Source organism: Prionailurus viverrinus, chromosome B3, assembly GCF_022837055.1.
Source record: "Prionailurus viverrinus isolate Anna chromosome B3, UM_Priviv_1.0, whole genome shotgun sequence".
NCBI classification, from domain to species: Eukaryota; Metazoa; Chordata; class Mammalia; order Carnivora; family Felidae; genus Prionailurus; species Prionailurus viverrinus.
In genome coordinates, this window is record NC_062566.1 from 5,199,203 (window position 1) to 5,213,786 (window position 14,584).

The 14,584-nt window shown below is 48.3% G+C and overlaps 1 protein-coding gene across 9 annotated transcripts in view; it reads right to left on the reverse strand.

Moving 5' to 3' along the window:
- AKAP13 (A-kinase anchoring protein 13) overlaps positions 1-14,584 on the reverse strand; it is a 336,674-nt gene that overhangs the window by 149,104 nt on the left and 172,986 nt on the right. For all 9 annotated transcript variants that reach the window (XM_047862510.1, XM_047862509.1, XM_047862506.1 and 6 more), the window contains 3 exons: positions 11,911-12,109; positions 6,222-9,300; positions 2,162-2,295 (listed from right to left, as the gene is read on the reverse strand). In XM_047862510.1, coding sequence (XP_047718466.1) covers positions 2,162-2,295; positions 6,222-9,300; positions 11,911-12,109 — 3,412 coding nt within the window. The remainder of the gene's footprint in view (positions 1-2,161; positions 2,296-6,221; positions 9,301-11,910; positions 12,110-14,584) is intronic.

Sequence of the window (14,584 nt, forward strand, 5' to 3'; positions counted from 1 at the left end):
CTGCTGGTCGTAGAGCCTGGGACAGTCAGCTGGGAGGCCACCCTGATGTCGAGGTCCTGGGTTGGAAATCACACTCCTTGCTCTTATTCTGGCTGGGTCCGACCTTGGGCTGGGCATGAGACCTCTCGGAGGTCCTTAGTCTCTTATCTGGAAAATGAGACATGCTGACCAACCAGAGGAGTATGCTCCCTCTCAACTCTTAAAACCAGAGGAAAAACGAGAAGAGAGGAGAGAAGGACGGGAGGAGAGAAGGATGGGAGGAGGAAGTCTAAAAAAAAAAAAAAAAAAAAAAAGGAACATTTTGTTTCCTCCTTTCTAACAGACAAGACACAACGAGGACAGAGCCAGCCGCACGGGAGGGCAGAGTGTGGGCGAGCGGCAAGCTGTCTTCCATGACGGTCGTCACTACTGTGTTCACACGGAAGACCGAGACGGGCATTTGAATTCAAGGATGTGAGTTTGTTCCTTCCCTGTTTTAGGGGCTTCTGGAAACAAAGACACACGTGTACCCATGCAGGGTGTGTTCTCTCTTCTTTCCCTAGGGGCAAGAGCAGCATCGGTCTGAATAATGCCTGCTCTACAAGCAGCCGCCCAGGCATTAGTCACAAATATTATCTGTAAAAGGGAGTGGGCTAGAAGAGTCCGCACCTCCCTACCCCTGTACTCCAATAAAATGAAGCTTGTTTATCACAGCTCATACACTTGAAACAGTCTGGGAGGGTACAGTGTGCTGTTTACCTGCTGGGGTAACTCTAAGGAAAAACACCATTTAGACCTCTGTGAAGAGCAGAGACGGGGACTGTCACGTCTAGACAAAGATGATGGATTTTCTGAGGGGAAATATGATTTAGTCCAGTAACGTGGCTCAGGTCATGATCTCGGTCAGTGAGTTCAAGCCCCACGTCGGGATCTGTGCGGACACCTCAGAGCCCAGGGCCTGCTTCAGATTCTGTGTCTCCCTCTCTCTCTGCCCCTCCCCCACTCGTGCTCTTTCTTTCTCTCTCTCTCTCAAAAAATAAATAAACATTACAAAAAAATTAATTAACCAGTAGAGACTCTAAGGTTTAGAGCACGGTTTCTCTCAACAAGTTTGTTCCCTCGTTTTAAGTTAATAGCTTTAAACAAAAACAGAAAGAAGCTCAAGACCCTGAAGAAAAACATTTCTGAACACTCACTGAATATTAAACGTCGAATTACCAGTGATGCAGCAAATCCGCTACTGGGCACATGAAAACATACATCCACACAAACTCGTACACAAATGTTCCCGGCAGTATCATCCACGACAGCTGAGAAGTGGAGACAAGCACAAGATGTGGAACATCCATAGGATGGAGTGGGAGTTGGCAATGAGAAGAAACAAAATACTAATCGATGTGACAACATGGTTCAACCTTGAAACAGGAAGCTGAGTCAGAGAAGCCAGTTGTCAAAGAGCTCAGCGTTCCATGTTACACCACGTACGTGAGGTTCTAGAATGGGCAGACGCACAGCAACAGGCGGGAGATGAGGGACCCCCGGAGGGTGGGGCGGGCTGGGCCGGTGGTGCTGGGCCGCTACCGCGGACCGTGGTCACCGCTGCACAGCTCTGAAACATACTGAAAACGACGAAGCCGTGTACCGGTGCAGGTGGATTTTATGGTACGGGAATTATAGCTCAATGAAGCTGCTATGAAAAAAACTACTGAACCGATTTATTTTTTTGGTCGCTAAAAATGATCTGCTACACATTTTAGACAGCTAGTAGAGAACTGGAAGTTAAAATCTCATTTTTGCTCTCAGTTTTCTGTACCAAGAAAGAAGAATCAGGTTTAAGAAGGGTTACTAGAGCCCGTTCTGTGGGAATTCTCATTTTGTGACATGTTCAACGTGATGACAAGCCAAAGTCCTGTGCTCAGGGAAACTCTTGTTGGTTACCATCGCCAAGGGACCCACGGAGAAGGGCCCACTCCCCACAGCTACGCGGTGCGGCGCCCACGGTCTACGAAAGCTGAACTGCAGCAACACACCCACATTTATACGTGATGGAACAAGAGAAAAGGGGGAAATACCGTTGTTTAAAAAAATACAAGCGTTGCCCAAACAAACAAAAGGCTATAAATCAGACACAACAGACCAAGCTAAACACATTTTGTGCTTACACAGACTTAATGCCACTTACCGCCTGGGTCTTTAGGCCTGGTTTCATCTCTGCTGTGGTGGCCACGTCTCCCACGGCCACCTCTGCAGAGGCCACGCCCGTCCTCCCATTACTCCGAAAATCCACTTCGTCGGCAGCTTTCAGGTCTGGCATTTCTGAAGAGAAGAAGGGGGTTACAAAGCACATCTGAAAAATCAAATCCCGTTGTCTTACTGTTTACACAACTCGCTGCAGGCTTCACGTGTTTTGTTTGCTTTTGCATTACACAGGGAAGTATTCAAGTGGAGCTGGTGTCATTTCGGACCCCGTGCTGAGCTAGTCCTTTATCACAGGGTTGTTCGGTTTTCCCCTGGCCTCTGTAGGGGTTTGCGGCTAAGGCAACATCCAGTTCGACGTCTACTCAACTTCCATTTTCACTATGGGCTTTTCCTCACAGATCTCGAGTATGCACTGACTGCATGTGGAAAAGGACATTCACAAGCTTCAAGGAAACAGATTAATAGCTACAGCCAGGTAGTCCATCTTGATCACCATCAAAGGGACCAAGATGTTTATGTTTGCACAGCACAAAGAGGAAAGACCTGCTGGGAATGAGATAAAGCCTTTAAGAAGGGTCTGACTTTCTTTAAAAACATACTTGCACACTCTCATCTATCCATCACTGCAAGGGACAAGACTGAAGTGTCCTGGTAAATTACATTTTGTTTTAATTTTATTTCTCCCTAAACCAAAACATAATCACAAACAAGGAATTCTCTCTCCCCGCCACCTTTTTTTTTTTTTTTTAAGATATTTATTTTTAAGTAATCTCCACACCCAACGTGGGGCTTGAACTCATGACACTGAGATCAAGAGTTGCATGCTCCACTAAGCCAGCCAGGGTGCCCCAACGAATTTTTTTTTTCTTTTTAATTTTATTTTATTTTTGAGAGTGTGGGGGAGAGCGGGGAGAGGGGGAGAGAGGGACAGAGAGAGAATCCCAAGCAGGCTCCATGCTCAGCACGGAGCCCGACGTGGGGCTCATGACCTGAGCTGAAACCAGGAGTCAGGCGCTCAACCACCTGAGCCTCCAGGAGCCCTGGAATTCCTTTTTGTAAAGAAAATGTTTTTATACATTTTCTTTAGAATTATGTTCACCAGACCAAGCTGTCATGGTTTTTGTTACCTGACCACCACATGGTCAAGCAAATACAGGAAAGAACTGATAAAATGAACGTCTGAGGCAAATTCATGCTTTGACATTGTTAAGTGAAGGGTAAAAATTCACCTTGACAATACAGATAAAAATAGAACTATCACCTCAATTTCATGTGGAAATTTTTCTGTGGCTGGTTTTCATCTAGTCATGCCACTGCTCCGGTGGAAAAAAAAAATGTTCCCTACATCAAAGGGCAGAAGAGTTTCTTTCACCAAAGAATAAATCCCACTAAGATTTTATTCTAATACACATTATGATGTGCCCAAAGATCTACTTCAGATTTAGGAATGTGACATTCCTATTGATGAACATTTATAAATTCTTCCTTTGCCCCCGTTTATAATTATACAATCTTACTAGCAATTTAAAAGCGGGCAAAAACAAGTTTCCTTGCCCAAAGAATCAAACTCTACCTTACATTTCAGAAAATGTAAATAAAGTGAAAACAATTGGAGTAGGCAATCCCCTCAAGAAGGACTCCCTAATCAAAACATTTCTAAGTAAAAGTCATTTTTTCCTCTGGTGGTTGATGACTTTTATTTATTTGGGGGGTGTAATTTTTGACACAACCTTACCATCCTATACCCATCTAGTGAAAATATGGACCTTGGCAAGCAGCGACCAATCACAACGGTGAACAGTGATTACTGAGGTACAGGGGTGCTGGGAATTTCTACGGGCCTAGCCTGGCTCAGTCAAGTACAACTAACTTCCCAAACCACTGTGATCAATGCACTCGGGTGAGGGGCCACATCCCCTGTCTCTAACCAGAACTTTCGTGTTTTCTCATCTTAATTTCTATTTGGCTTTATCTGCAGCAGCATATAAAAACAGAGGCCAAAGCCATGTGGCTTGTTCCAAATCAACAGTTGAACCAAAGTCTCTTCACTCATAAAAGAGTACGTGTAAATCCAGGAATGTAAACTTCCCAGAAAATACCCTTTGGCTGAGATCACACTCAGGTGCTTTGTCTCCAGGGCAATGTGACCAGGGACTTTCCCTGATCCTGGCATTCCCCCCACCCCAAAGAAAGCACTTACTTCTTCATGACTGGCTACTCTGCAATATAAGATCATGAGCCTTGAACACATATGACTCCTCCTGGGAGCAGAACAACTCGCCCACACATAACAACCAACTGTAAACGCAGACACACTGCTGAAACTTCAGCTCATTTTCCTTCCTGAAACCTCAAAATCTTAAAAATCATCTCTTAGCGTCTATACCATTGCTACGTACCACCGGAAAATCAAAGTCTGAAATTTCCCCTGGTTTCTACCTCTTCTCTCTGGGTGTTACAGACACAAACTTCACATAATTTGCAGTTGCTTGGGTTAAATTTTGACTGCTGAGCCAGAAAAACAAATAATTCCAGCCCGTGTGGCCAAAGACATAGCGCCCAAATGAAGAGAACACAGCCCGGCATCAGCTTACAGCCACTCCCTATTCTTCTGAAATGTCAACCTGCCAGAGCCCCCAAAATAGACTTGTTGTTGTATCTTATTTTAAAAATTAGAGACCTTTTCATTTAAACTCTGAGCCAGCGGCCAACAAATTTCTATCACTGACAATCCAAAACATGAATAGAACTAAAAACCTCACCTCACCAAAAACACACTACTTTGGGTTTCTTAAAGCCTTCCATGGGGGGAAAAAAGATTATAAATGGTTAAAGACCCCTCATCGGGGAGAATGCCCACGGGGTTGAGGTTACTCTCTTTCCTAAGCAACCTCTTGTTGTGTCTGTTTGTTTCTCTACACACCCCACCCCCACCCTCTTAACACCTACCACACTTAACCCGATTTTCAAAAATTGGAAAAAACAGCAAAAACAAACCACAAAAACAAATCAGGCTCCTTCTTACCTCTGCAGCCTGGGGGCGAGCATGGAGGTGGGTCCTCGGTCCACACCTGGTAACAGGTGGTGGCATCAAAGTGCGAATCGAACTGACCTTTAACGGCTGCACCACGTTGGGACTCTGGTTCGGCTTCAGCCTCAACCCCCAAGAAGTTTTATTCACGTCATTTATTTCCACTGAGCAACAGCGGTTTCTGTCTGCTCTCTCTGGACATGGTTACCCACATATGGGACAGGCTGCTGTGCGAGCAATCTGCTCGGAACAGCTGCTTCACCCAGATAAGCAGACACAACGTGTGCCCTGTGACGGCGGCTCAGCGCACTCGGGCGGACATCCTGCATCCCATGCCCTGAGCTGCACGGGGGCCTGCGCTCCCAGACTGCTGCCCGAGAGCAAGAGGCAATGGAGCTGGAAGTCGGCTCCGCGGGCAGGAAAGGGAGGGCGTTCTCTCCGCGCCCCTCCCCCACCCCTCCCCAATGACCTAATGCCACCATTTTGGACGTGGGGTCACGCGCACAGAGCGACACTTACAGCTGTTTCACGAAACCACCCTGACTCTATTTGCTCAGGACACGGACCAGGACGACAGGGGAAGAAAAGTGCTCCGGGCTTGTAAGCAAAACATGTTTTTGCAGCACTGCTTTTTCACAGTTCTAGAGAAAAGGACTGAGCCACACGGATAAAAACATCTGCTAAATTCCTTTATCGCTGCAAAGCACCTGCATGCTAGACAATTTTCTCGGTGAACAAAACTCCCACTGCCCTGGTGTGACAGGCTTAATCAAACAAGCCAGGAGTCTGCAATACAGGAAGCAAAATCTGTCCAACCCCGTGCTGACGTGCCTGTCCTGACGGCGGGCGGGGCGGGGGGGGGGGGGGTGGTTGCTGTGAACCTGGCAACGTACCCAATGAATGAAAGACGCTTCTAAAACCACAGAGACGCCCACTTTTTGCCAGCACGTCTCAGAGACTCTTCGGGGAATCTGTTCCACAAGCTGGGACTTTTGTATTCTGCTCTGCTTACCTGTTGCCGGCTCAGGTCCGTCAGCAGGCAGATTCATCTTCTCCAGCTCCCCGCTTTCAGCCGAACACCCTGCGAGGTTGCCAGGGGCTTCTTCACGAACACTGCCCGTTTGTGGGGTCTGCCCAGGCACAAAGGCGATCCCGTTCCCTGCAGAAGCACTCACTGGCCGCTCGGTCACCGGGCCTGACTCTGGAGGACTGGACAGTGACATGTGACTGGTCCCCCGCCCAGTGAGGAGTGCTCCCGAGGCCTTGACTTGATCTAGGACGGCCTCCACAATGCGACTCGCGGCCTCCTCGATGGAGTCGGCACTCTCGGGCAGATGCGCAGCACAGGGCAGAGGGGGAGCGCTCCTTTCCCCGGCTGGGGCCTGGTCACCAGTGCGTGGGAGCCCGGCCTCCGGGGGGACCTCTGTGGCAACAGGCTGCCGTAGGATGTGATGTGCCTGGGTGTCCACCTGTGCCTCCCCGGAGCTGCCCAAGCTGCTGCCGTGGTCCGCTTCCTTCCAACCGAGAGGGAGCAACTCTGGAGTCACAGCGCCCTGTGGGTCAGTCACTCCTCTGTCTGGTAAAGCTCCTGGCGACCCCAGGATCATATTCTCCTCCTGGCTCAACGAGGCTTTTGGAAGTGGGAGGTCTTGTGTGTTGTGTGATGCAGCCTGTCTCCCGGCCCCAACGGTGCCTGGTAAAGCGTTAGCCACGGCGACATCCAAGGCCACCTTTCCGTTCACCTCACAAGCAGGGTTTATTCCCTGGGAGTTAAGGTTTTGCACTCCAGCATCCAGAGCAAAAGCTCGACTGCAAGGCTGAGCCTCAGCCCCATCTGGTAAGAGCCCTGGCGAGGGAGCCGAGCTGCCCTGCTCTGCACCCAGGGCTTCCTGGCGTGGGGCTGCAGCCAGCCCGGCTCCCGGCGGCACCAGGCTCTGTGCAGCCCCACCTTCAGTCGGTGGCGAGACTGGTGGGGCCACTTCCTTGTTTTGCTGAGTTTCTGCATCAAGGCAGGCCGAGGGCGTGTCCAGCGTGTTGCCGTGCTCCAGGGCTCTGTCCTCAGCACAGCCAGCGGAGCCGGGCTCTCCACGGAGTCCCTGCGCCTCCTGTCCGGGAGGTGGTGTTCTCCGCTCTTCCTGGAACGTTCCCAAGGAAAGCGTGTCTTCCTTAACAGGGGAGCAAGTCACTGCTTTATCCCTGCCACCCTGTCCCTGAGCTTCAGAGCTTTCTGGAAGCACCAGATTTTTCCCTTCTTCAGTCAAAATGGAACTGGAGGCCACGGTGGCCTTCCCCGCAGGCAGCAGAGAAGAGTCCGCGCCGCCCTCGAGATTCGGAACTTCGGGGGCTGCTGAGAGGCAGGGTCCCCCTTGTTCCTCGCCAAGTGCCGTGGGACTGGTATTCCCCATGCTGGGCTGAAGCTGGAGAGCGGCGGAGGGCACGGGCAGGCCTGCGGCGCCGTCTTCTAGGGGCTCATTCGCATCTCCGCCCGGGCCATCTCTACCGTCTGGAGCCGTGTGCAGTCCAGGAGCTGCTGTTCCCTTTTCTTTCTGGGAGGGGACAAGAGAAAGCGCGTCATCTTTGGTTACTGATTCACTGCCTGAACCGCCTGCCAGAGAAAAAACCCTGTCTGATGTCACTGCCTGGTCCGGCACCAGCTCCTTCTCAGCTCCGAGGGCAGCAGCGTGCGGACGCACCCCAAGCATATCTGTTGAGTTGGTTTCTAGTTTCAAATCTCCTCCTTGGCCCTTCGTATCTGAAACTTCAAGACGACAAAATGCCACATGTTCCTGGGTATCTCGCACAGGGCCAGGGGCGGCCGGGCTAGCCCGTGGACCTTCACAGCAGGCGGCAGGGGGTGGATGCTGCGTGGGGGGCAGTCCTGGGGGGCTGCTTTCAGGCTGGGTAACTATGTCATCACAGCGTTCCGCAGCCAACACACCACCAGAAGTCACCATGTCCTGCTGCCGCGTGGAGACAGCACACGGCTTGCCACCTCCAGTGGGGGGACAGAGGGGTGATTCGCCGTTTGGGCTTTGGATGGGAGGTGAATCCGTTCCTGGCTCCTGGTTTGCTGTGTCTTTTTGGGGCCCAGGAAAGGTTAGGCCAGAGGGCGATGCTGGCACACTTGTGCCTGCCAAGGGAGCACAGGGCTCAAACCCATCAGCAGGCGTGTCTTCCGCTGCAGCTGCAAGTACTGGGGGGCTCGGATTTGGTGGAACCCCAGCGCCCCCCTCACAACCTCGCGAAGTTTCAGTCTCTGCAGTTCTGACGGTGGAGGCTTCTCCATTACTGCCTGCAGGTGAACACTCGACAGGTCTGGAAGCCTCCAGGGAAGCAGTGGCAGGGATGCCGTGAGGAGCGCCGGCTTCACCTGCAGGCTTCCTCGGGCCTCTTCCATCACAGGCTCCAGCCGTGCTGACACCAGAGCTGGCAACCTCTTCGCCCGTGCTCCCCCCAGCTTCGAGCACGTTCTTCTGGGTGGGGGTGTCTGTGTTCCCGAGATCACATTTTGGGTCCCCAGCAGTCGCTGGGACACTGACTGCAAGCTCCCCTCCAGACAGATGCCGAATGGCAGTGGTGCCCGGCTGCATGTCCACGTCTCCCTGCGGGACGTGGTCTCCGGCGCCTGGAGACTCCTGGTCCGCGGCCAGTGCAGCAGATTCTGTTCCAGTTTCTCCGTTTCTGAGTCCACAGCAGGGGACGCCCCCTGCGCCCTTTCCTCCACAATCGGGCACACTCTGCAGGCAGTGGCTGGGCCCAGATGCGGCTCCGCAGTCCGCAGCGCGTGCTGCCTCCACCTCTTCCCCTTTTCTCTCCACGCCTGCAGTTCTCCTCCCGCAGGAACAGTCTGTGTGCTCCTCCTTAGCCACACCTGACAAATCGCAGGAACTTGCAATCCCCCCGGCAGTGCTCCCTGGGCAGCACGGAGAGCTTGCGGTGTCTTCGGGAAGAGGGCGCTGCTGGCCGTCCCTGGGGGCTGATGCATAGCAGAGACACTGGCTGTCTGTATCCTGAGCAGCGGGCACACCTGAAGGATCCTGTGCTGTCACCATTAAGGGCATGGGATTGTCCATCTGCTTAAGGTTTGTTTTCTAGGAGGAAATGAAAGATACTTTTAAGAACGGTCCCTGGGAAGAGGGCACTGACACCTATACGCAAAACTCCTGCCGGAGACCGCTCATTGCCTTTCCAGCCCTATGATCACATGGTAAGCTGATCTAAATAGATACAAACACATTTTCTCTTATAGCTGCATATCCACTGGAAAGATAAAAATGGCCAAGAATATACAAGATGAGTATTTCCTAAATTTTATGAACTCATTCTGGAAAGGTTGATGGGAGAGGGGCGCCTGGATGGCTCAGTCCAAAAAGCGTCTGACTCTTGATTTCGACTCAGGTCACGATCTCACGGTTTTTGACATCAGGCCCCATGACCACGTTCAGTGTGGAGCCTTAAAATTCTGTCTCCACCTCTCTCTGCCCCTCGCCACTCTCAAAATAAACTTAAAAAAAAATTTAAGTAGATAGGGGATATTCTTTTACTTTAAAAAAAAAAAAAGCAGTTCCTCTGTTATCTAGTACCAAACATTAAACAAGAACATATCAAACTAATAATAACCAATTCTTTAAAAAACTTTTTTCCATGTTTATTTTTGAGAGCGTGCACGCACGCTCATGCGCAGGGTGAGGGGTAAAGAGAAGGGGACAGAGGATCTGAAGCAGGCTCTGTGCAGACAGCCCAATGCGGGGCTCAAACTCATGAACCATGAGATCGTGACCTGAGCTGAAGTCGAATGTTCAACTGACTGAACCACCCAGGTTCCCCATAATACCAAATTCTTGATTATTCTTAGAAAGTACGGTGGCTTGATGATATTGTAGGTCATCTCAAAATTACATTTTGCAACTTTGCAGTATTTTAAAAAACACAAACAAATATAACCAACTATGCAGGAATGGTTAAAAAAAAAAATCACAGTCGTTCAACCTGATGACAGATGCCAAGCTGTTACATAAATGTGAACTATGAAGACCACAGTGAAATCTGAAATACAGATTTACAATACAATGTTGGAAAAAATAAATAAAGCCTAGAGTTAATTTAAGGTTATAAGCATGTAAAATTCAAATGTACTTTTAGACAAGGCTTAGGAAAAATGGAGAAAAACACAGCTCATCTTTGGGGTTGGTTTGTCTTTTATATCAAGGTTTCAGGAATTCTTACAATACTACTATTTGTTCAACACATAGAAACTATTTGTAAGACATCTGGCTTCGCTCTTCCCCACTGTCTGACCTACTGCAATGGTCTCACACAGATCTACTGTGCCCTCTCTGGTTCATTTACTCTCTCAGTAAGCACTTAACAGTTCTCCTACATCACACTAGTCCTGTCTACTAACCGGGCCTATTGTAGAAATTTCCATGTGCAAGTGTAATATGTGGTATGCTCACTAAAGTCTTTCTAGTAAGAGAGTACCGCCCTCCCCGCCACCCCCCCAGCAAAAAGTGGATTTTCAGTAAAAGCTTTTGTGCTATGCTGCTTAGAGTGTTCAAATTAATTTGCTTCCACTGTTGCTGAGAATGTAACCGTCCCCTAAAAATTATGAAAGCAAGTCATTACATTTAATAAAGGGTGAACGTTCCAGAAACAAGTGGTGTTTCGCAAACAACTTTAAAAGCTCCTAACAGCATGTATCCTCTCCGAGTTTTCATTTCTCATAGTTTCCCATCAAGCATTCCCATACGAGACAGTAACTTTGGCACCTGCAAGCTGAGATTTTCAAGTGGACCGTCATTCACCCAGTAAGAAGAGCTCTAAAGGAAAATCGGACTCAGCAGTCCATTCAGAGCAAAACAAAATGATGCCTGTTCTGGGCGTGCACGATTCAGAAAGGGGAAGGCAGGCCCATCACACAGCCCTGCTGTGGGGTGTCTTGGCCTGCTGACCTCAAAAATAATGCCTGCTCCCAAAGAGGCCTCCGGTACTGAGTTGACCCTAGACGACCTTAAATGAAATTACTGTCAAGCTTTCCCCAAATCAAATCAGCTCTGAAATAAACTGGGTGGAAAAATTATGTAAACTTAGCCTTCAGATGTTATGGCCAAGAGACATGTACCCATATGACGTTTATATTATGCATAATAAATGCTACCAGGGAGTCTGTAATGTTTTTACGTCTGGCAACAACTTTATCTTGAAGGCTTGAGTGGATTATAAAATCTTTATTTTTTTTAGTGATCTTTTTACCATCCAACTATCAATTTAAATATAGTAACATTATCATCGCTCACTGGACTAGTTGTGAGGCTTTATTTCTGAGTATAGCAACCAACTCAGGAACTGTTTTGCTCAGTTTTATAAAGCTAAACTGACAAATTTATAAACAGACGAATTTCCCTTGATGCTAGGAAAACGGAGTTCTAGTTGTTGCGTATGTTTCTGCATCTGCAGTGTGTACGTGTATCTTTCATTATTTCAAAAACATGGCAAGAAAAAAAAAAAAAAAGAAAGAAAACTGCCCGCGGCCTCCTGCTGCCGCCCCCTATCTGTAAGTGGTAACATCCAACACCACTAAAACTGCCCTAAGGGGTTTCACAATCTGTGAGGAGAGCATTTTTAGGCTCCAATTATAGCAAGGTTCACTAGGGGAAAGAGTAAGGGCACAAAAGCCTGAAAATGGACATTTTCTTCCTTACCATTAGCTGCTGTTGGATGTTCCTAAGTTTAAATATGTGTCCAGTGCAACGGTCTCCAGGAAATGGGGGTTCATGATGCGCTTCGGACTCAGAGGTTAACGTATAGACGTCCAGCTCTCGATGGTGCCTCACAGAACAGTCTCCGTAAGGTATCTCATAGGATAGACGGCTCCAGGAGTCTGGTTCTCCGGCGTTCTCCCTGGAAGCAGGCAACTGCTGGTTAACACACGTACATTCTGCTCCCGGCGGCTCAGCGCCAGCCCTCTGCTCTTACCCGGCTGCTCTGGGGGACCTGCAGCAGAAGTCTGGTTTGGGCACTTCCCCAGGGATTCAGGCATGGCCCTAACTAACTGCTCCATCCTCCTCAGAAGAGGTCACAAATGGATTAAATGAGAACTGCAGGATTCCTCCTAAACAATGATGTTTTGATCAAGATAAAGAGAGGTCTGGGAGCTTAAAATAGTTAATATTATGCTAACAATCAACTTAATGAGGAAATGTGAGGAGGATGGTCTTAGCCTGGTTTTCACTAGAAGCAAGGCTTATTACGCATTTCTCTCAAATTGGGTTACACCACACGTTAACTGCAGCGACTATACTGGGAAGTGAAGAAGTAGTCAGTACAACCCACGCAAGGGCACTCCAACTTTTGTTGACAACCTCAAAGTCAACCGTATAGACCACGACTGGATGCCATATACGCTATTCTTGTCAATACAATTAGGAAACCACTTGGTTCTAAGAACTCCAAGTTCAAATTTTTTTCATTTGGAAAACAAACAACCTTGCTCAACTAGTATCGTAATAAATGAAATAAGGCCGACAAAGGCACAGGTGTGTAAAAAAAGCATTTCTGGGAAAGGCCTCAAAACATAAATTCTCTTTATGAACCAGGAGATTGGTAAAGTACCCCACAGATTCTGGAAGGAGGCGGAAGGCTACGTTTGAGATCGTTCTGTTTTAAAATGGAAGAATTAAGAATGAAGCATGAAGAAGAAACAGACATGCCACCCACGGACAAATGGGAGGGATGACACACGACTCCCTCTCTGCAGTGTTTTATTTACTAAATCACACCTGTCTGTCATTAACAACTCACCAGATAATAACTGGAATTTGAAACTAACAATACGTTATATAAGAAAGCCCACAAGTGAATAATTGTATGCTGGCTGAGTAACAATGAAGGCTGTTCCAAAAGAAAACCACTGTAATGTCCATACTCATGAATGACACCCCAGCAGTTGCTTAAAACGAACTTGGCATACACTCGGCTAAATCCTTATGTGCTTACCAGGTCGCTCTACTCTGAGTGAAGTGACCTCAAAAAGAAAAGTACAGGGCGCCTGGGTGGCGCAGTCGGTTAAGCGTCCGACTTCAGCCAGGTCACGATCTCGCAGTCCGTGAGTTCGAGCCCCGCGTCGGGCTCTGGGCTGATGGCTCAGAGCCTGGAGCCTGTTTCCGATTCTGTGTCTCCCTCTCTCTCTGCCCCTCCCCCGTTCATGCTCTGTCTCTCTCTGTCCCAAAAAAATAAATAAAAAATGTTGAGGAAAAAAAAAAAAAAAAAAAAAAAGAAAAGTACAGTTGACTCTTCTTGGGCAACGGGGGTTTGAACTGCACGGGTCCATTTACACACAGGTTTTTCTCCCCAGAAATACAGTACGGTTCTATAAACGTATTTTCTCTTCCTTATGACTTTCTCGGTAACATCTTCTTTTCTCTGGGCTCCTTTACTAGAAGATTACAGTGCGTAATGCATGTAGCATGCAAAGTTTACATTAACTGGCTGTTTATGTTATTGGTAAGGCTTCCGAGCAACAGTAGGCTATTAGGTTTTTGGGGAGTCTATACTTACATTCGATTTTTGATTGCACAGAGGGTTCGCCCCCTGCGCCAACAATGGACTGTTCAAGGGTCAATTCCACTTATAAGATAGTCACTTAAAGGTTCAACTGAATGACTCGACTAAGTGACCAATCAGCTATACCAAATAAAGGGGCGTGACTTCTCTGTAAATGGAGTTTTGAAGCTCAATTTGGGTTGCCATTGTCGCTAACTCTGGTTAACTGTCTGACAGAATCGGTAGCATAGCTGATTACTCAGATTACCTCCTACAGCCATACTCCACTAAGAAAAGACCTCTGAAAACAAAACCTGATTTACAGACCCCATCCCAGCATGAACCAAGTATAATCCATTAAGAAGAGAGGACTGTTTGCCGAGGAAGGGGCAATTAAAAAGTGATGCACTCCATTCCCAGCAAAATGGAATTCTCCACCAACCTTGCCACTATTAACTCTCGAACTGCTTCCTTTCTACTCTCTAAACCTTGAGAAACTGCCATCTGTAACCACAGACTATCTACCTTCTACCATTCCCAGGCTCTCTTTCCAGAGGAAGGTGCTTCCGTTGCCACAGTCCCCTCCAGGTGCCAATAACCCTTCCATCTCCTGACTCACTGTCCCTGTGAATTTGTGTTGCTTCCTAGTCTGTCTAGATACCAAAGACCAGTCAATGCAATTATTCTCCCACTGACTTCTGGAAACACCTGGTGCTGACACCCTTCCAAACCCATCGTGCCTGCAGGTCTGGGTCAAGCCCACCGTTCAGCAAGTATCTGTGTGCCAGGAAGCATTCCAGGTGCTGGTGATACAAACCAAAATCCTTACCCTGC